The 23172-nt window shown below is 38.8% G+C and overlaps 1 protein-coding gene across 2 annotated transcripts in view; it reads left to right on the top strand.

The window, feature by feature from the left end:
* PCSK5 (proprotein convertase subtilisin/kexin type 5) overlaps positions 1-23172 on the top strand; it is a 260750-nt gene that overhangs the window by 193148 nt on the left and 44430 nt on the right. The window contains exons 20-22 of one of the 2 annotated variants that reach the window (XM_062017429.1): positions 602-717; positions 17642-17744; positions 22284-22420. In XM_062017429.1, coding sequence (XP_061873413.1) covers positions 602-717; positions 17642-17744; positions 22284-22420 — 356 coding nt within the window. Of the gene's footprint in view, positions 1-601; positions 718-2539; positions 3377-17641; positions 17745-22283; positions 22421-23172 lie in introns of those variants that run through there. The other variant, XM_062017431.1, reaches the window with a different exon arrangement.

Below are 23172 nucleotides of genomic sequence, written 5' to 3'. Positions count from 1 at the left end.
CGATTCTCAATAACAAATGAAAATAGTCAAACTACAGAGTTTTTTAATTGCAAGTTAAGTATTGTTCATAAAGAACATTTCAGTTCTTCAGCTGCATATTCACAAACACAGCATAATTATATTACTAGACTGCTGTCCAGAATAGCTCATCTGACTCAATGTACAAATGAGAAGATAGGTCTAGAACATGGCTGTGCTGTGCCTTTTGGAATCGCTTATTATTGACTTACTTTGAGTTAAGAGAAGGAAGAGAATCACTGTGTGTTACAGTTTTACACACACACAAAAAATAAAATAAATAAATATACAATGAGCCAGAAAGGTCATGAAAGAGCTGGGAAGCAGCCAAATCTTTTCAATCCTATGGCTTTAGCTTGTGTCTTGCTGTTGCATGTATGCACAGATTAGTACTTTTGTTAATGACTTCTGCTTACTTCCAAAATACTAGAATAATGTAGCCATTTAGTAAAAATGTGAATAGAAAGTGATTGGGGGAAAGAAGCAGGACTGAATTGCATGGGGAGTTATTATTATTTTTGTTGTTATTATTATTACTGTGTTTAGTGAGGCTCTAAGACCAGCTCCTGCTGTTATCTTTCAGATGTGATGCCAGCTGTTTGGAATGCAGTGGTCAAGGGGACAGAAACTGTGTGAGCTGTCCAAACGGCTATAACCTAGACACTGGTGTTTGTGTAGTGGGAACAGTCTGCAAGGATGGTGAGTGGAATTCTCTGAAAAGATCCATTTTGCTGCTGTCAGCTTCTTCTTCTAGATGTGTTAGGGTTGGTTTGGTTTGTTTCTTTTCTTTTGTTACGCTCTTGATTTGAGATCTACATTTCTTTCTAATTTTTACAGATTTATGGGAAGGAGAAAACTACATTTGCATGTATTAGCATGATTAATTACAATCATTTTCAATTAATTTCTCTGAAACAATTTTGTCTCTGTGCCAACAACCTGCTTTTCCTTCTTTACCTGTTTTTCGAAAGCCATTGCTTTCAAAAGTTTTTTGTAAGAATCTAGTGTACTATCAATAGAATCACATTTCTCTATTTCATCAGTTTAAACTGTGAAAAGACTGGTAAGTAAAAAAGATTATAAATGCCTGTAGTATTGTTTGAGTTATATGAAAGCGTAATGAGAACAAAATAATTCTGAAATTGGGGAACACTCATTTTTTTGGTGGAGATTTGAACATCCTCCCAAGTTCTCTGCGGCAATGAAGATAGCATTCTTTTGCATAGGATGACTTAATTACTCACTAATATTCGTTCCTTTCAAATGCGACAGTTACATAGACACATGGTGCTTCCCTAAAAATGTTACTACGTTAATTACTTACAGCCCAACAAGTGCAGTACAACAGAAAAATCGTACCAGAACGAAACTCAGTGTTAAGCCATGTGGAAGATACCTGACATCAGACGTCCAGAAAGCAAACAATGACTCTCAGGTCCAGCTCATTTCCTCTGTGTTTAGTAAGAGTTTTACCAAGGACTTCAAGAAAAGAAAAAAGAAAGAGTGCAGGGCAGAGTCTTGTTTTTTGTTTACAGCTCCTGTTGGAATTTGGGCCTTCAAACTTCAAAAAGTGTCCTGTCTAGTTGTAAAGTTACATTACAGGTGTTAGTAAACCAATCATGAGACCTTTTCACATCAGGACATTAGAAGCATCATAATCGAGAGCAAGTCCATAGAAGGTGAGATATGGATGGTCAAATGAAGAGGAAGTGTGTAATGTTAAGAGTTTTGAGTAACCACTGTCTCGGTATGGTATTGCAGGCGAATTCTGCAATGCAAATGTTTGATATATCAGTTTGGTCTTTGATATGGTTGGATAAATCTGTGTTCATTTGTACACATGCAGCTTCAGTCAGACACACATGTAGTTGCCCAAGACTGAGGACCCTCCATCTCAGTACTGTCTCCTCCACTCTTCCAAGTGCAGTTGCCATGAAAGAGCAGCACATCGGTATGTGGGCCTTTCAGGCAATTGCAATGCATCATACGGGATTCCACACAACACAACACGTGTTCTCAACAGTCTGTGGTAGTCGAGGAAAGTCCAGAAGGTTCAGGGGTTTTTTTATGTTAATTTATGAAGCACAGAGGATCTCGTTTCAATACCTGACAATCAAGCAATCTAACTCACTCTGTAGGATTTGCATTTCTGTTGAGAATATTTTATTCTTTTTCTGTGGTTTGACTGTTTTATTCTTTTAAATCATAAAAATTGAGAACAAATTCCTTTGCTGTAAATATCACTGTTTTCTAATTATTCTCTTCCTAATCTTTTTTTCTTTTTCACAAATGGATACCAATCACTCCCTGTCGGACCACACAATATCTCTTCCTGAAAAAAAAAAAATGCTGTTGACTGAAATTCCTTTTGATGGACCAAATTTCCTACTTGCTACCTGCTCCTGAATGGTCTCTTCAACCAAATCTGCCTGTCTGACCAATTAAACCTTCCTCCATTGTACACGCCATGCTCTCCAAACCTTCAACCTCCCCTCCTTCTCTTGCTGCTGCCCTCTGGAAGCCACGGAAGAGTCCTGGGCGGAAGGAGGATTCTGTATGCTGGTGAAAAAGAACAATCTCTGCCAGCGGAAAGTGCTCCAGCAACTGTGTTGCAGAACGTGTACGCACAAGGGGTGAACTGACACCTCCCAGTGTCCTCCTGCTCCTGTAGACTTATAGATTAATCTGTATTATTCAAAAAAGGAAAAAAAAGAAAAAAAAAAGAAAAAAAAAAAAGCAAGCCACCTCTCTCTCTCTGTCTCCCCTCTCTTTGTCTGGGGAGATGGTGAACTGTTTGTTGGGACTTAAATGGAAAAACTACAACACACCTACCTTTCGTAACTGGCTGTCTAGAGCTGGGCATCCAGGATCACAGAGTCAGTATTGTGTGACCAAAGCATTTGATGCCAAAATTAGCGTTATACTCATGATTTGATTTCCTGTCAACCTTAGGATTACTCCCGTTTTTTGAAGATCCTTTTTCTTCCCTTTTTTTCCTGCTTTTTTCCCCTTTCAAGATGTTTAAAGAGTGTTTTAAGAATACAACACGAGTTTACATGGATTAAAACTAAACAACACAAAAATGTTTGCATTAGTCTTTTTTGTGCTATGTGTATTTGCAGGGGGAACTTGAGTTCCTGAGGGGATCAGAAACATCAATAGCAGCAGGACTAAGTTCTGCCCCTTTTGTAATGGTATTTAAAAAAGGAAAAGTGAACATTTCTGCACACATTTCTTTCTTACTTCCTCTGCTGTGTGCTGTTTTTTGTATCACATGCAGTATGTATATATGTTTGCCCAAAATGTGGTTTTGGTCATATAGATTTCATTTTTAGACAGCTAGGTTATTAACAGATATGCTAGGATTTTTATTTTATTTTTTTAAATTGTCAAAAGCTATTTCAAATAAACTTAAAAAAAAAAAAAAAAAATTGTTCCTGTAGTGAACAAATTCAAAAAGATACTGCTTCTTTTGGTTTGCATAAGTGAGAGTAATGTATACGCTCAGAAGTCAGAAAACATTGCTAACATGTAAGAAGTAGTCATAAATTATTGTTGTCTTGTAGCATTCACAAAAAAGGGGATATTATCATACAGATACGTGAAGCTATTTCATAGTGTCCATATGTAATGCCAGTGTGACTATATGCGACAGAATGTGTTTACAGGAGTGGATTTATATTTGTGCCAAATACATATCCAGGAATAATTAAATATAGGGCAATAAATAAATTATTGTCTTGGTGTAACAATCATGGCATGATGGGCCTGAATCTGCTTCTAACTACTCACAATAGAAGTTTCAGCAGACACAGTCTTGCTGAGGCCAGTGGAGTTAACGTCACTGCAAAACCATCCTGAGTGGCAAGAGGAGCAGCCCCTGCTTTCGTCTCTTTTCCCAGGCATGTGGCTACCAGTATAAAGTTCCATTTAATATATCCTCATTGGCTTCACTTGGCATACCGTTCAAAAGAGTTATTTATCATAAAAGGAAAATTAAACTGAATTCAAAGATACTGTTTTAATGGGGATAATACTTAAAATGTACAAAATGTCTTTCTCAGTTATCTCTCCAGGACACACAAATAGAAATTGGATTGCAAGTGTTTAAGCATGCAAATATTATAAAATGAAGGGGATCATAAATGATTGTGAAAGTTTTACAAATATATGGACACAAAACTACAGAGCTAATGTGTCACCTTTAGCAGAGAGCAGATAAACTATTACAAGCTGGTGTGCTATGACAGTCAAGCTCCTTTGGTGCCCATTCCTGATAAACATTCAAATTTTAAAAGATTCAGTCTGTACTAGTTTAAGTACTAGTCTGTTACTGCCTCATTTCTCAGTAGAACATGTTTAACTAGAACATAATGCTTTCAAAGTTTAAGTTAATATTATATATTATATATAAATATATATTCACAATTGAGATTTAATTATGTAATGGATTGTAAAGATTTTGTTTGGATATTTACAAATGTCTCTAACACTATTATAGAAAAGAAATTAATATCTTTGTTTTCTTTTAATAACTGACACATTGTTATATCCAAATTAATTTTTACTGAAAAATACTGTACATGTGTAAAATGTTCAGTTGTTATTTGTAAAAGAGTAGTTCTGTTGTAACTGATATTGGCCAAAATCAATGTTATTCCATATTTTATTTTTTCTATTAAATTAACCTAAATTCCTGTTCTTTTGGTCTGGAAAAAACATGTTGATAATCTTTATGTAAGATATCTTTGTGGAAGGGCACAGGTAGCTTTATCGTGTAGAGCACTTAGATACCATGTGCAAGTCATTGAAACAAGTGGGGATGGTAAGAGCATTTCATTTTCTTATGGAATTTTTGTTTGTTTAAAGCACTGGAATTTGTGATTGCAAAAATGTTGTGTAGTGCAGTACAGCCATGACTGAACCCCAGTGGGTAACAGCATTGGCATCCTTTGATCTGTAAGGGTTTGTAATGAGTCTAATCTCTTGCATTCTTAGAATTAAAAAGTGAAATGCATAGCTACCTGTTAGCTCAGACAGTTTAGGAGGAAGATTTCATCATTGCTATCAGACATGGCCACATGCACAGTGAGATACTGATATCTGTTCACAGGCCAGCACTCAGGTCTAGTACCTCTCCGATGACAACCCCAAACTGCCACTTGAGAACACCAGGCTAATCCTCCTTACCAGTACATCAGAAGGGTTCCACATAGTCATCTGTGACCACTGCAGGGTGAGATCGTCCGATGGTATTAGCTGATGCTCTTGTTCAACAACCCAAAGGAAGGCCAATGTATCTGAGAAGTCATATGCTCAGATGACATTTTAAGCCTGTTTACTGAGGCCACTTAAAGAATTCCCTGGAAGAAAAACAACACTTTCAGCCTTAAAGTCCCATTGTCACTAACTTGGTTTCAAGACAAGGAGTTAAGTCATCATTCTCACAGTTTCTCTCTCAGTCCTGGGAGCAAGTATATGTGAGATGGCACATTCTTAGCAGTAGTTTGGTAAGACCACACTTGGAAAAAATATTGGCCTAAACCTTACATCAATACTGTGTGGAAAACAACTTCTTACACCTTCATCTTCAGTCAATCATGGTATCTTATATTGTCAAGTTCTCATAATCTTCAGGCTGGAAACATACAAAGAAGTGGTAAACTTGCTATACCTCTGGCCAAATAAGTCTGCTCTGGAGGGCATTACCTGTAAAAGTTGAGCTGTGAAGTCTCCCAAGCAAGTAAGCATAGAACCGAGTTTTAGGCTGAAAGCCAGTACTTTCCAGTGTCAATTCGGATTCTTTGAACATTTTTATTTGTGATGCCTTAATAGCAGTGGCCAGGAGGCAAGTGGAATTCATAAGCAGCACTATAGTTCTTGTACAGGAGAATTGCTGCAGCAACAGAATTACTATTGAAGGAAGACAGTTTGTGCCTAGATGCAGAGTTTTCTTAGGTGATCGATTCTCCCTCTCTGATTCAATAGTGACTATTTGCTGTGTTCAGTATTTTAAACTGTGTTGTTGGCATTCAGAACAGATATGGACCATTGTAGGAAGATCAAAACCTCCTAAACGTGAAAAAAATACTACTTTTCTCTACGTTTAAAAGGACCGTGGGTGGCTTCAGTCCAAATCTGTTCATTGATTTCTGCCTTATTTATATCACAAGTCAAAAAACAATGACAAATTGAAGATACTATTCTAGTTAAGACATATCACTTCCATGGTAAAACATTGTCCAGTTCATACCTGTTTAAGAGAATTCTTACATAATCCTTGATTTAAATGCAAACTGGACATCAGTCTCAAAGATAGGGACAGCTTTGGTCAGTAAAGAAAAAAAAAAATCTCATACATGTGCTAACATTATTTTTAACAGAAAAAGTTAAGTGTGATCCAGACCTGCAGAACATCCTGCAGAAGGCTGTTGTGTAAGGACATTATTTTATAATAAAAGCGTTTCATTTTCTGCAATGAGTTTATAGCCTTAACCCCCTTTCTAGCTGCAGCTCTCCACCTCAGCTGCACAACACTGCTGAGGGATCAAGAAAGCAGATACCTAACAGGATATTTCAAGTGGAAACCTTACGTTTCTAACAAGTGACTGCTGTGGCTCTTGGCTTAGACCCTGCCTACCTACACACCAATCTCCAATGGAACATTTTGCCTCTTTCTGGGAAGGCTTTCCAAACTCCCCATCTATGGAGAATACTTTTCTAATATAGATTTCTTTATGAGACCTTACAGACTACCCCAGTCTCTATTGGGATTGCAATTTCCAAATGTACTGTAAAATTCTGAGCAAACCCTACTACTAAACATACTGTGCAATAGCAGGGCTGCTGCCTCTTCCACATTGTCAGGTAATCATAGAATGGTAGGGATTGGAAGGGATCTTTAGAGATCATCTAGTCCAACCCCCCTCCAGAAGGAGGTCCACCTATATCACACAGGAACACATCCAGGCGGGTCTTTTAAGACCTCCAAGGAAGGAGCCTCCACAAACTCCCCGGGCAGCCTGTGCCAGGGCTCCATACCTTGTAGTTTTTTCTTATATTTAAATGGAACTTATTATATTATATTATATTTAAATGTCCCAACCTCCTGACATCCACCATTTATATAGTTACAAATATTAATGAGATCCCCCTCAGTCCTCTCCAGACTAAACAGTCCCAGTTCCCACAGCTTTTCCTCATAAGAAAGACGTTCCAGCCCCCTGATTATCTTGATGTCCTTGTGTTGGGCTCTCTCCAGAAGTTCCCTGTCCCTCTTTTGCTGAGGAGCCCAGAACTGGACACAGGAATCCAGATGAGGCCTCACCAGGGCAGAGTAGAACCTCCTTCAACCTGCCGGCCACACTCTTCTTGATGCATCCCAGGATGCCATTGGCCTCCTTGGCCATGAGGGCACATTACTGGCTCATGCTTAGTTTATTATCAACCAGGACTCCTAGGTCTCTCTCTGCAGAGCTGCTTTCCAGCAGGTCAATCCCCAGCCTGTACTGGTATATGGGATTGTTCCTCCCCAGGTGCAAGACTCTGCACTTGTCCTTGTTGAACCTCATGAGGTTCCTCTCTGCCCAACTCTCAAGCCGGTCGAGATCCCACTGAATGGCAGCACAGCCTTCTGGGGAATCAGTCAGTCCTCCCAGTTTGGTGTCATCAGCCAACTTGCTGAGGGTACACTCTGTCCCCTCATCCAGCTCGTTGATGAACATGTTGAACAAGACTGGCCCCAGAACCCATCCCTGTGGAACTCCACTGGCCACAGGCCTCCAGCTAGATTCTGTGCCATCAGTCACCACCCTCTGGGCTCTTTCATTCAGCCAGCTCTTGATTCACCTCACTGTCCACTCATCCAAGCCACACTGCCTGAGCTTTCTGATGAGGATGTTTTGGGAGACAGTGTCAAGAGCTTTGCTGAAGTCAAGGCAGGTGGCATCTGCTGCTCTCCCCTCACCTAGCCAGCCAGTTATGCCCTCTTAGAAGGCTCTCAGGTTGGTCAAACAGGATTTCCCCTTGGTGAATCCATGTTGACACCTCCTGATAACCATCTTTTCATTCATATATTTAGTTATAACATTCAGGATGAGTTGTTCCATCACCTTTCCAGGGATGCCACGAGGCTAACTGGCCTGTAGTTTCCTGGGTCGTCCTTCCTGCCCTTTTTGAAGACTGGAGTGACATTGGCTTTTCTCCAGTCCTCAGGCATCACATCTGTGTTCCATGATTGTTTGAAAATGATGGAGAGTGTCTTAGCAACCACATCAGCCAGCTCCCTCAGCACTCTAGGATGCATCCCATCAGGACCCATTGACTTATGAGCTTTAAGCTTGGCCAACAAGTCTTTAACCTCTTCCTCTTCCACCCAAGGCAAGTTCTCTGTTTTCCAGTCCATCATAGTATCCTTGCTGGACTGGGCTTCCCGAGGGCCAGCCTTGGCTGTAAAGACTGAAGCAAAGAAGGCATTCAGTACTTCAGTCTCCTCTGCATCCTCGGTCACCAGAGCATCCTCTGCTCAGCAGCAGGCCCACATTCCCCCTCATCTTCCTTCTGCTGCTGATGTACCTGAAAAATCCCTTCTTATTTTCCTTAACTTTCCTGGCTATGTTTAATTCTAGAAGGGCTTTAGCCATTCAGACTGCACCCCTGTATGCTCTGGCAAAGTTCCTATACACTTCCCAAGAAATCAGCTTGTTTCCATCTCTCATAGATGACTACTTTCTGGCTGAATTGTCCCAGCAGATACTTGCTCATCCATGGAGGCCTCCTACCTCCTTTTCCTCCTTTCCTATATGTGGGGACACACTGATCCTGGGCTTGGAGGACATGGCACTTCAAGACTGACCAGCTGTCTTGGGCACTTCTACCATATAGGATCTTATCCCATGAGATCCGTCCAAGCAGGTCTTTGAAGAGGCCAAAGTCAGCTTGCCTGAAATCCAGGGTCACGGTCCTGCCTTGTGTCCTGCCCCTTCCACACAGGATCTTGAACTCTATCAGCCCGTGGTTGCTGCAGCCGAGGTTGGAGGCATCCAACCTTCACATCCCCAACCAGGCCCTCTCTATTCGTCAGTACCAGGCCCAGCAGCACACCCCTCCTCGTTGGTTCCTTGATCACCTGTGACAGGAAGTTGTCACCAACATTCTGTAAGAACTTCCTGGACTGTGTGTGTTTGGTTGAGTGGCATTGCAAGCAAATATCGTAATAAATGAAATGTAATGAGAAGAAGTATGACAGTATAAGCCTTGAAGATAAGTAAACCTATACACAGTGATACTAGAGCTGACTAAGCAATTTCAAACACCACTAAATACAACTTGCAACTTCACAGAGTGAGAACTACCTGTATAAGTGGCCACTTCAGGTATCTATCTGCTACTTTTTAGTGAAATTACTTGAACTGAATGGAAGGCCTACTATAAATTCAAGATTCTTGTAAAGACATTTAAGTGACTGCTTGTATGAGTGAAAGCTTTCAATTTCCAATGCAGCCTGTGGAACGATGATGTCTGTGATCCATTACCATGCCTTATATTTCAACCAGATATACCATTGTCATATCATTGGTACAGAATGAGTTTTAGAAAAGATCTGCCTTTAGATATTTTTGCAAAGTATTTTAAGTAAGCATTAAAAAAGTTTGCACCACACAAAGAATAATCCTACTCAAGTTTTTATCAAAAAAAAAAAAAAATCTGACACTAACAACAACTTGCATGAGCTTGTTCAGAGTGTGCAGTTTATATGTATATAAGGCTCTAAATATATTTTTATGAACATTTTGTTTAGCAGGGGAAAAACTGATCTCTGATTGGCATGGGTTTTTTTTACTTGCCTTATTAAACTATATTGGGAGATTTAAGTTTTTTGTGAAAATAATTATCTGATTACTTACTACAACCTGTCATGAGAATGTATTGGATCTTAAATCTTCCTCATTAGCAAGGGCTAAAGAATTATGTCCTCAGAGCAAGCTAAGGCTCCAAGCTTAACTATTGCAGTCAGACCGTGGAAGTTTAATGAACACCTGCATTTCCACCATTTGGTTCCACACTGATAAGTGAAGAGGATTCAGATCTGTTGAGGTCTTGGAACATTTCTGTGAAATCTCAGAGCACTGTAACATTCCCTCTCTAGGGAAACTGTTCTGAAGTCTTCAGGATAAAGTGAGAAAGATTGCAGTAAAGTTCACCTGCTGTGCAAGGGTAGCAGATACCACCACAGAACTATATTTTAATTGCCACACAACTGAAAAGATCCTAGAAAGACTGTATTTCTAGACTAGAAAGTATAGTCTGTTGCATAAAAAAAAGGAGGCAGTTTTCACTTCTAGCATGAGAAATGTAGTCAAAGCAAAGCATATCACGGTGAGAAGGCTCTGAGAACATATAAAAAATAATTCCAGTAAACAACAAGTGCAGCTTCTCAGTGCCACACCGAAGGCTGGATTTTCTAATATCTCTTTTTTTATAAGCAGGTCATGTGTTTACTGCCAAAGATGGGCAAGGCATATCTTAGAAGAATGCCTCTTGTACAATCATTTATTTATCACTGTTTCTCAGTGTTTGAGGGATGGATTTATTGAAGGTCTTCTGGGAAAATAACATCACTTTTCATAACAAAGAATACTGTCCCATCACAAAACACAGTAGACATCTTTGCTTTATGATGTTATGCAATGATCTGATTAAGTATCCATTTTTCTAATCAGCCTATGATGGAAAAGCCAGAACATTGACAAGCCATGAGTATTTATTAACCCAAGAAGAAATGGCTCCATCATGCAGACTCAGTAATAGCACTGAATGTTTGCTGGTGTGTTACTAGTGACTAGATTTGTAACTAAATCTAGTTACAAATCAGATGATACTGGTATCTTTTCTATTTAAAATAGTCCTTAGACTGCTCACTGCCCTCCTCCTGATGCCGTGATGTTCTTTGAGATGTTATGCCAGTTAGAAGGAAAATCTAGCACCTGGCTGTCAGTTCCCATGGACTGCATTGCTGTTGGCTATGGGGCTTGTGTTCTGTTCTGTGGAATGCCATTGGATCAAAAGACAGAGGTAACTCAAATATTTGTTCCCAAACAAAGTAGCCCCTTTTCTAATTCCAAGAGCAAAGCCTTACTGAGCTGAAGTTGTGTAAATGCTACTCTTGCTGGGTGTGCTTCTAGCAGCCTTCCTGAACACTTTCCATTCCAAGGCTTCAAGGAGAGTTCAGAAATCTGCTGTAGCCAAATGGTGCAACAAAGTCCCTTTACAGCTAAACCTGAATGAGATAGGCTGCATTATTTACCCATTTCTGCATCCTCAGCATAGAACATGTGATCCCTTTCCAGGGAAAGCATAAAAAATGATTACCCTGGCTATTCCTGAAATGTTTATCGCAAAGAAATGAGACGAAATTTTTTGCAAGGGGAGATCACTGGTGATAGAGTATTGAGTTGGCTGAAGAGTTACAGATAGGAATAACGTATACTCATTTATGCTTCTCATTAAAAGATTTAATTTGGTCTGCTCCTTAATTCCAAGGAGATAAATGTTATCTTTTTGGCAGATTTCTTTCGGACTTTAAAGTATATACATCTGCACAAATTGAACAGAATTGCATTGATTAGCTGTATGAATGTATGGTCTTCTATCTTGTCAGGGTAACAAAAAGAAATTCAGTTGAAAACAAAAAGAAATGCCAGCTGCAATCTGCCATTATCAGCAGATCTGTGTTCACATCCTGATGAAGTTGAAGATCTCCAGTACAAGCACTCTATGCAGGTGTCTCCATGCTTAAGACAGATGATACCACTAAAACACTGCCCTGAGACATTCAGTTCTTCCTATTTCAGTTTTCTGTCTATATAAGTCAGGACTGCAGAAACCCTGTGGACAGAGAAGGCTCTGTATACAGATAAGGTACTCCTTGCTATATAACATAGGAGGAAAACACCATGCTGCTATGGTTGCCTCTGGAATATGATGTTTTCATCTGCCATTGAAAGATTCTATTGTTAATGTACTCCAGGTTCACTTTACACAATGTATACAGTCAGCTTCTACCTTTCTTTTGCATATTTCATAGGAAACTACTTGGATTTCCAAAGCAGTACTGTCAGCATAAAGAGGTTATTTTCAGTGAGATTCTGGTGTCTTGGTTCCCTTCCCCTTTAGGAAAATCCCGTCTACTGAGCATCACAAAACGCAGGAAACCTGACAATATCAGACAGGAAAAAATCCAGTTAGGAAGCTCCAGATATTGAGAGTCTAAATGTTTGATGTTTTTTTCCATTGTCAGTCTGAAATTTTAGAAGTGACATAATATTTTACTGTACTTCAAGAAGTGAGAAGGATACAGTGCAAAGTGTTAGCAGTATCAATTGGGATTGTTCCATTCCCCTTCCCACTTTCTCAAGGGGCTGTCAAATTTCAGGCCCTAAGTGAGCTGTAGAAAACCTTGCCAGGTTCTGACCTTTCAGCTTACAAAGGCAGGGGAGAAACTCTGATCCCAAACAGCTTTTAGTTCTGGGTATCCACACTATGTATAAATGGAGGCTTAAGGCATAACAATAGTTGTCTTTCTGGAGTCTATTTATGCTTGTCCATTACCCATGAGGGCTCAGTCTCTTCAATGGGTTTCTTAAAAACCATTATGTAAATACTGCATAGAAATGAGGGACCTAATTACCCTAATGTAAATATTTTTATTCCACAGCAGAAAGAACAGAAGGCTGTGTATGGTAGCATAGTTGATAAAGGCAGTTGCCTCTCTCCTGCCTGTCACAATTAAATTTAACCTGAGGCTCTGTATAATCTCAGCTCATCCTGCTACAAAAGAGCCTTTCATCCTAAAATTATTATATCATACTCAACTCCACACACCACTGTTCAGGGAAGAGCCATCTTCAAGGTTCTGCTTTTTCGCATGGCCCAAGAGGGAACTTCAGTCACTTAGGAACCAACATCCTCAGTTCTGCCTTCTGGTTCATCACTGCCTAGAGTACTTTGGAAAAGAAAATTTCCAAACTTGTTTCACTCTTATAATTTGAAATCATAAGATCCCAAAGTTTTGTCCGTGAAGGGTATCTTCTTTTCCCCTTCTTCACATCCATGTAGACAGAAGTTTGGTCATTGTTTGGTCATTTAGTCATCTTCACACAATGTCTGAGTGAAGAAGAAAATTAACAGGAGATTGAAAGCTGAAGCTAGACAAAAGTTTTGAAATCAGGCCCAAATTTTGTCTGACTGCCCAAAAACTGAGGAGAAAGGAAATGCCCTAATGTCCATGTCCTGACATTTTCAAGATGATGATATGATTTCTTTCAGGGACTTGTAATCTGTCAAATATTAAGGGTTTGGGCTATACATAGAAGTAACTATAGGAGGAATCTTAGGCTTTAAGGATAGCTATCTCTTTAGCAAAACTCAAGGAGACAATCCCATGAGCCAGTGAAAATAAAGTGTACTGAGATTGAACATGGAAAATCAGAGAACTCTGTACAACTGAATCCTCTTGATTCTCACTGATGGCTGAGAAAAAATAATTCTGATCAAAGTTTCCTTTTCTGCTCTGTGAAACATTTGTAACCCAAATACAGAACCCATATTCAAGTTCCTACGCAAGTAAACAAGCAAAAGGGGGCAAATAAGGTCTTTTTTTATTATAAAGGAAAGCCACAGGCATAGAAAATAAACAATGAACACGTTAAAGTTAGATAAAGCAATGTTTTGATTAAGTGGAGAAGTAACACGTGACTTGGGAGAAGGGGAAGAGCTACAAGACAAAGATTAATCTGTGATGGCCAGCACATAAAACTGTGTGTTAACATCCTCATCTAACTGGTCTCCTGAAAAAACCGTGTGCTGACAATGAATGGCACAGCTTTTGGAAAGCTGGAGAGAAATAGTGACAAACTGAGGACTGTACACTGAACACTGCTTATGCAAAGGCATAGCTACAACTGGCAACTATGACAGTGAGACACCGTCTGGGACTCGGGAAAGATAGGTTTTAATTTGCTATGACACTCTAACTTGATACTTTTGTAACTGTTTTTCTCCCTCCTTAGTGGGATTTAAATTACTTCATTTTAAAATTCATTGTATCAACTGACAGGAACTCAGTGCTAGTGTAGGGTCTTTTATGCAGTTAAAAGCACAGCCTGATGTACCCCAGATGTGAAATTATACATTTTGGACTATGTACATAAAAAAAAAAAAACCAAACAAAAACCAACCAACCAAACAAAATCTTCCCGTTATGAAGCATTATGTGTGTTGACGTACCCTTAATCCTATCACACCTTTAGTTCCTTTTTTTTTTAAACAAGGTGACAGATGTGTTTAGACAAGATGACATGGTACCAGAATTGAGAAACTATGGTAAAATATGGGATGATCCAAAGTAGCTGACAAACATTGCCTGACTGAATATATGGCTGATATGCACTGCTGAGAGTACTCTCCTATTATGTATGTTGGGCAGAAAAAGAATTTTAATACAGAAGAAAGAAGGAAAGAAAGAAAGAGAGAAAGAAAGAAGGAAAGAAGGAAAGAAAGGAGGAAAGAAAGAGAAGGAAGGAAGGAAGGAAGGAAGGAAGGAAGGAAGGAAGGAAGGAAGGAAGGAAGGAAGGAAGGAAGGAAGGAAGGAAAAGAAAGAAGAGTTGAGGCTTTGGTACCTAGTATTTATCTAGGAGATTTGTAAAGGAACATACCACCCTCAAGGAGCTCTGGCAAACAGTTAACTACCCTGTGGAATAGTTTAAAAGTCTTCTTTTAAGTTGCATTTCAGTATTAATTCTTTGATTATCCATTACAAACTATTTTGTTAACATTTATTGGCATATCTACAGTTCTAAATGTGACTTGTAATTCAGAGATATGCATTTTTCTGGTGCACATTCTTATAACAGTATGGTTTAAAATTCTTAATCTCGGAGGATAAAGTAAGCACAGAACTGGTCTTCCTGGCACTATTCCAGCACAGCTGAAAGGAATTATAGCACTTCCAATGGAAAGCATAACAAAGAAATAACAAAAACCTTTTAAAACTAAGCACTTCCACCATATGGGAAGGATTTGAGTGGGCATAGCTGAAGTGTATGAATTAGTAGCTTAGGTCCAATGGATAAGCACACAGGCAGTGCAGGCAAATAAAGTGGACTGGAGAAACAAGTTTTTCTAACACATATCACAAAACACTATCAGAGAAGAAATTATTTAATAACATTGCTCTGATATATTTACCAGTGACATAAAAAGCCAGTAGTATAAAGCACTGAGCCACTAGACCTGCAATGAGAAGACTTTCCAGACACTGCATTTTTTCATGGTTGTGTATTGTCCAAATACGTGTGTGTGTGTGTGTGTACAGATTATATTTTCAAATCTCATAAGGTATTTGAGGCCGTGGGATCCCATGTTATACCCTCTAAATACAGACTGGAAAGACTCAAGAGGTTTGCATTAAGCAAATCTCCCAATGGCCTGATGATCTACTGGGCAGCAGGCCTGTCTTTTTTTCTAGAAAGTTAGAATTATAAATACTCTGTATTCTGATAGTTATTCACCAAAACAATGTTTTAGCTCAGTAATATCTGGATAAATTCACATTCCTGCTGAAGGATTTGAACAGCCATACAATTTATTATGTTTTGATCATTGTAAAGTAGTCTATCGTACAAGATACAGTGTAGCAGTGCAGATAAGCTACACTACTTTCACAGAATTATGTCAATTTACATGACTAAAGGTTTAACCTATATGGATGTGGACGGGATTACATGAATGCACATAAGTATATGTGTATGTGTATATATATACATATACACACAAAAATTGCTCTTCAGATAATGAAAATTATATAAATGCGCGAATGCGTATGCATACACAAATTTCTATTTCCCTGATCTCATCAAAACTGTTCATTTGCTCCCTGTTCTGAACTTCTTGCCAGCTAGCACTGATACTACGTCAGTCTCTGAGGAGCACTGTCTTTGTGCACTATGTAGCTTTATTGCTGGCTTTTGGTTTGTCTGTTACCTTTTTCCTTCCTTCAGGAGGCACACAAACCCTTAAAAAATGAAAACTGTATCTTTACTTACATTTCGGGTACTTCAACTTTCACCCACAGTTGGTTGGACATTTCAGTTGATACAGTCTTACAATTATGCTGTTCCCATTCCCTAAAGCATGATAAGTACTATGCTAGCTTAAATCTCGTGCCAGAAATTTAAACTGTCATGACATTTAGTAATACAGATTAAAATTGATTAGAAAACTCAAGGGACAGAGAACATAATTTATAGTATTTTAGAAAATATTTCTTTCCATTTCATTTTATACTTGTAGAAATAGTTGCTTGTACATTCTTTAACGTAAGGAACTCATTGCACCTGAGAGCCAAAACCAAGTCATTCCACATCTGTGTTTTGACTCCTAAAGTTAACTCTGTTTGACAAGTCTAGATTTCCCAGCAGCAATGCAAGTGGAAAGAGTTTCTCCATATTGAAGTATCCATAGAAACTGCAGAGTTTATGTATTATATAGGACTTTCTGCCCAAACTCTTCCATTACTTAAAAATGAAGGAACACCCAATTCTCTCAAATATATGAACACAGTTAGAATGAACTTTCCCATAACAAACAGGCATAAATGATCCAATCTTGAGCTTTATAAAACTAGTTGGTAAACCAATTTACTGTCCCCCACATAGTACTGCACACAGACATGGTATTCATGCTACTTCCCAAATTAATATCTCTGTTCTGAGAGTTATGAAGCATACAGCTTACAGTTCATACCAATATTTTAATTCATATTCAGTAAATAAAGAGGTAAAGCTTGCACTTCAGCTTTATAGTAGTTCTAGTATATTAATGGTCTGGAATTGCTTATATCTTTAGCTCAGTTTTAAGGCAATATGAGTTTCATATCTTTATCTATCTATCTACCTATATATATACACATACACAACACACTTTTTTTTTTTTTTTTTTTACCAAGTTAAACAGGCACTTGGGCACAAAATTTTTGTTCAGCCTAAATGAGAGCCTAGCTCTTTAATGGTGTGGAGTCCTCCAGCAGCAGCCTGGCAGGAGGACAAAATATAGCACAACTAGAGATCTGGGATCCACCAACATGTCTCTGACTAATGGAAGATTGTCCATTAAGTCCTTGTCTTACATAACATACCACACATCCAAGAGAGAACACTCTTTATGTTGCAGCTGCGCCAAAGGACATTAGGTAACGAATACTCCTAGGTAACACAGGTTTTGATGTAAGTTTCCATGATGAATCTTAAGGAGTCCCATTACTGCAACTGATGCAAAAGAGATAGCATTAACCTGACATCAAGAATCATTCTCTGTCATATTCACCTGGAAAACAAAAATAAGTAAATAAATAAATAGGGACTAGAAACTTATAATTCTGAATATCCTGGTTCTTCAAGGGAACCAGTAGTTGTCTTTCTGTTACCACAGGGAAATGTGCTCATTTGAGTAATTCAAAACAGACCTAATTCCTTTTACTCATTATATTTTCAACCTGGCTTGGTGTTTTATTTTTTTTTATAAAGCGAGGTGTTGATCTGAAGTAAATACATGTTTTTTCTACCAGGGGAATATCTTGATGATTCCCAAGAATGTCAGTTGTGTGAAGCATCCTGCCAGAAGTGCATTGGACCTGAGCTGGACAACTGCATCAGCTGCCCACTCACAAGGTAAGTGCCTCCTAGCACAATGCAGAACAAAAACAGAATCACGGAATCATAGAATGAGAGGCATTGGAAAGGACCTCTAAAGATCACCTAGTTAAACTCTCTCATTCCTCAATCAAGGGAAGGTTTTTCTCCTTCCAGACTTTCTGTCTTCCTGGGTCTGCTGAGGGCTGGCCTGAGAATTAAAGACTGAAGCAAAGAAGGCTTGGAGTAGCTATGACTCCTCTGTATCCTCCATCATCAACCTCACTCAGCAGTGGGCTCAAATTCTCCTTAATTTTCCCCTTGCTGCAGATGTACTTGAAATATACAGAAGACACTATTCTTGTTATCCTTTACGTCCCTTACCAGATTTAATTTCAAGAGTGCTTTAGCTTTCCTTGTTACATCCCTGCATACTCTGACAGTGTTCCTATACTCTTCTAGTACAGGAAGTGACCAAGCCCTTTTTCCACATTCCGTAGACTTCCTTCATTCATCTGAGTTATCCCAGAAGTCCCTTGTTCATCCACTTAGGGCTCTTTTCTCCTTTTCCTGATTTTCTGCTTGCGAGGATATGTTGATCTTGGAATTGAAGGAAGTGACACTTGAAGATCAACCAGCTTCCTTGGGTATTCCTACCTTCTAGAGTCCTATCACATAAGATTCCTCCTAGCAGGTCTTTGAAGAGGCCAAAGTTAGCTCTTCTGAAGTCCAGGGTCACAACCTCACTTGATGTCCTGCTTCTTCCATGCATGATCTTGAACTCCACCATCTCATGGTCACTGCAGCCAAGGTTGCCTCCAACCTTCACGTCCTTGACCAGACCTTCTTTATTTGTTAGCACAAGGTCCAGCAGCACACCTCTCCTTGTTGGCTCCTCAACCACCTGTGACAGGAAGTTGTCATCAACACACTGCAGGAACCTCTCAGACTGTGTGCTTGGCTGAGTGACTTTGCCAGTAAATATCTGGATGGTTCAAGTCCTCCATGAGAACCAGGACCTGCAATCATGAGGCCACCTTCAGATGTTTGTAGAAGTACGACAGTATCACAGACATTACCCTGCCCCTTAATTCTCACCCAAAAACTTTCAACCCACTCTTCATCCCCATCCAGGAAGAGCTCAATGCACTTTAGTCGCTCCGTCATATAAGAGGGTCCCATTCTCATAAAAGCTGAAACCCTCTCAATGTCACTAGCCAAATACCCAGGAGCTGACATGCCTTATTCATCTGTTTCTGTCTGCCCCCTTTTCTCTGACTGGTAAAATGGATGAGAAGGCCTTTATAGTCCTCCTTGATTTTGCTCAGGTTGTGGCTCATTGTATCATGCACGCCTACACAGAAGAGTAGCAGCAGACAGTAACTTGTATTGTGGACAAGACCCCACATCATGATCTAGATGAGTACCTGCCTGATCTCTAGCACTAACTTGCAGGGTCAGCTGAAGAAGTATGCGAAGATTAGGTCAAACAAAACCAGTTCAAGTGAGAAAACAAGTATTTTGTGAACAAGACAGTTGGATACACAGGTAGATGATCCCCATGGATTCTGGGATTCTGTGATAAAGAAAAATTTATTTTAATATGTGAAATAAACTTTCTCTCATCATCATCCTTAAAACGGTAGTTGCTAGAATCACAGCAGTGACAAATTTAACAGTAGTCGAAGGTATTTGTAGTTGTACATAGCTATGGATTTTGGAACATGCAATGAGTATGAATAGAGAGGACTGCAATCTGCAAATTTGTGAGATATTCCTAACAAGTAAATATTGTCTTCTAATTGAAGCTTTTTAGGTTAGTCTGATTTTTCTAACCTGCCATGAGGGGTGAACAGAACTAAAAATAAGCTTTTCCACAAGACACTATGGATCAGAAGCTTGTGTTTAGGTCATGGGGCACTTAATCCAGGAGTCTACTGGTTTTATACTCATATCCTACCAATACCTTTGTTCTTTCACGGATAGCTCTGGTTCTGTTGCACTGAATTGCATTCTAGCCATCTGATACGCTTCTATGAAATCACAATCAGATTCTGTAAGGTATAGAGAAAAAGCCCCCAAGCAACCCTGCAATTTACCCTGCAAATATCTATGATATGACTATGCCAATGAAAGGATTAATGGAGTCCAAACAAATTCATAACTAAGGAAACATTATCAAATTAAGGTTCATTATTTCAGAAAATGGCATTAGCACAGGAAGTCTGAACAGAAATTTGGACTGGATTTCTCTAATTCACAATTGCATTTGAATTAGGTTGTCTGTATTTCCTTGCAACCTATTTTGTGACCTTTACACAGATATTTCCAAAACAAATGTACAGAACCATTAGGCAAAACCAAGTGTTTGCAGTCATGAGGTCTTTGTGACCTTTTGGAAGGGAGTTGCTGTCTCCTCCATAACAATCCTATAATAGTTTCCAATTTTGGTATCTAAGGTTCCAAAAAGCTTTCTGTGCACCTTTTGCACATTATGAAAGCTGACAGAGCTGGCAGAAATAGATATATTAGGACAATCTGTAGTGAAAAAAAAAAAAAAAGAAAAGAAAAATTTCACCTAGAGGCTAGAGAGTAAATCCTTCCAGGGACATTATTTCTTATGTACTTGAAATAGACTTGTTTAATTGAAACAGAACCCTATCTGAGAGCTTCAAATAGTTTCTATTCAGGACAGTAATGAGTGGCTATTATATAATATATAGTAAAATTCAACAGTGCTGCTCGCCTACAGGGGAACACCTTTCCTATTTGAAATGGATAAAAAGACTTGAGGGAGATTACTGAAAATAATGTGAAAATGAGAACACTGAACAATGCCTGTCGTTTGTGAAAATTCAGCAGCAGATGCCACTGTCTTTCATTATAAAATCACTGTCACATCATCTTGTTTGACAATTCAAAATGAGGTTTTAAAAAAAATATGGAATTGCAGTTATTTTGTCCAGCCAAACTGATTCTCACAAAATTCCTCATCCTTTTACTGTTTGAGCTACAAAGGCTAATGACAAGATCTGGTCTGCTGGTCTCTTCCTTTAGGGGTAACAATGAAAAGCAAGAAAAATATACTTGGTCACTGTGTGAGCTGTTTGTCAAGATGGCTGTCATTACAGCCAGCACATGTGGTAGAACACAGTAATATTTGCGTGCCACAAAAGCACAGCCCATCTACTTCTATTGCTTCTATCACATGGTCTCATACGCACAAAAACCAGTGAGGGCTGCAGTCCCCATGAAGTGAAGAATAATGGCCTTAAACATGCAGGTATAGCTATGTGGCCTCAGTTGATATAGAGCTATCTTATTGTCAGACTCCATAACAGACATACATCTTTGCTGAATACTTCATATATCCATTCAGTCTTCTCCCTGACTCCCTCCAGCAGCCTACTTTCAACTTGACAAGCCTTTTTAAGCGATTCCTAAGTTTTCTTTGTTCAGTTCAGGAAGGCTGCTCACACGATAACATATTCCTCTATCTTCACACTTCATAAGCCTAGACTCTTCCAATCAGGGTACATTTTAAATGGTTTTGAAGACTGATTGAAAAAAATGGTTTTAAACTCTAAAGATATTTTTCTCCTCTTCTTTCAGAATAAAATTGACCATAGCAACTCAAATTTATGGAGGCATATAGCAGATATTCTCTAATGCCATTAACTGGCTCCAAGGAAGCATGCACTATGTTGACATATGGAAAGCCTACTCTTCCCTAAGTGTACAGACAAGCTGATAGACTCACAATCTGCACTAAGATCCTGAATAGTGCTCAGCTTCTCTAGAAATTGAGTCCCAAGTCTTCAGATATCAAACCAATCAAAATAGTTAAGTGTCAAAGATTAATTTATTTAATTTATAATTATAATTATTATAATTAATTAATTAATTAATTTAATGTTAGAAACTCTCAAATGTTAGGCAATTTGGCAGTCATATCTATATTTTCTACTTTTCTCTCAAATACATTAAAAACAGTAGATATTAAGTAGTGGTGAAAAACAAAATAGAAGTTTTCATCACATAAAAAGGATTCTGTAGTAAAAACTTCATTACTCAGCAAAAGGGGAATATTTAGCAGCAAAACTCCTAAATGTTTACAGGTACGAAAGTCTAAAATGCAGCCCCTAAAGGACAAGATTCAGATGGATGTTTGATTTCCTGTACATTTTACTGAAGCCATGGTACAGCTAGCTGGAAATCTTTAAAGTAAAACTAATAGGAAACTTCAACAAAAGGATCATTTCCTCACAAAGACCAAGTCTTGCTCTCCTTCTAATAGACGCGTGATCGTGGCAGAGGTTGTAGTAGAAGGACATACAGATACAGGACTCAAAGTCTTTTTTTCTCAGAAAAAAATTTCAGAAAAACAGCTCTCTGAAGTCTAAAATTTGGTTCAAACAAGGTTGCCTATCCACTTAGTAAATACTATGAGTCAGATCAGGAAAGTGAAGAAGTGTAAACAGAGTGAAGGAAGAGTATTTTATGTTTCCTGTTTGTTTCTTTTAAATGTAAAGAACAAATGGTTGCTAAATATGTAATTATGCTTCTCTGCTTTAAAAGAGTCTTTGATGATGGTCAATGTGTTATACAATGCCCCAGAGGAAAGTTTGAATTCAGAGGACAATGTCATTTGTGCCATCATACCTGCCTGGACTGCAGTGGAAGTGAACCTAACAAATGCACCACTTGTGGAACAGGTAAAAAAGATTTCCGCTTGCAACTTTTTCCTCTTCCTTGACCTCCAAGTTCCCTCTTCTCTTTTGCTGCTGATCTGCATCATACTTTTGCTTTAAAGCTGGGGAGAGTTAGAACTCTTTTTTGTTTTTTTTATTTTTTTTCAAAGTACAGCACAACTCTGCATTGTCCATGCATCTGTATGCGCTTCCCTTGCTAAATTTTGAGTAGGAGATGTGTTAACAGAGACAGAAAAAGCAGCACAGGAAAAAAGGACAGAAAACCTACCTAGCCTGCCTCTGGAAAAGAATGTTCCATACACATTTCCCTCAGCCTCTACACAGTATGTTCTACACTGAAATGGAGCAAGTTTGCACAAGCAGGCAGGGAGCCAAGGTGCTTTCCAAAAAACTTTTCTGGAGAAGGCTATAAGACAAGCGTAGTGGGTTCCATCCACAGGCTGCTGTGTCCCTAGAGCTGGACAACTGAGGCCTGCAAAGAGAAGCTTACCACTAGCACACATGTAAATCTGTCTTTTTGGCACAAAGCTTAGGTTGAGAAACAAGATAATATCTGGTCATTCCAAAAAAGCAACTCGTGCCCTTCTGAAGTTCGATTTTAAAAATTCCCTTATCTCTGTAACACCTGACGAACAAAGAACTTGAGGCTATTACGTACATGTGACTAGCCCAAATGGCCTTTGCAAAGGACTATTTAAGATTTGACTTTCCATTCAGTTAATGTAAAGATGTTTTTTTGTGACCTTTTCCCAAGG

Source organism: Colius striatus, chromosome Z, assembly GCF_028858725.1.
Source record: "Colius striatus isolate bColStr4 chromosome Z, bColStr4.1.hap1, whole genome shotgun sequence".
In the NCBI taxonomy this organism is placed as follows: Eukaryota; Metazoa; Chordata; class Aves; order Coliiformes; family Coliidae; genus Colius; species Colius striatus.
Note: the sequence above shows the minus strand (reverse complement) of the source record. Positions and strands in the feature narration are given on the sequence as shown.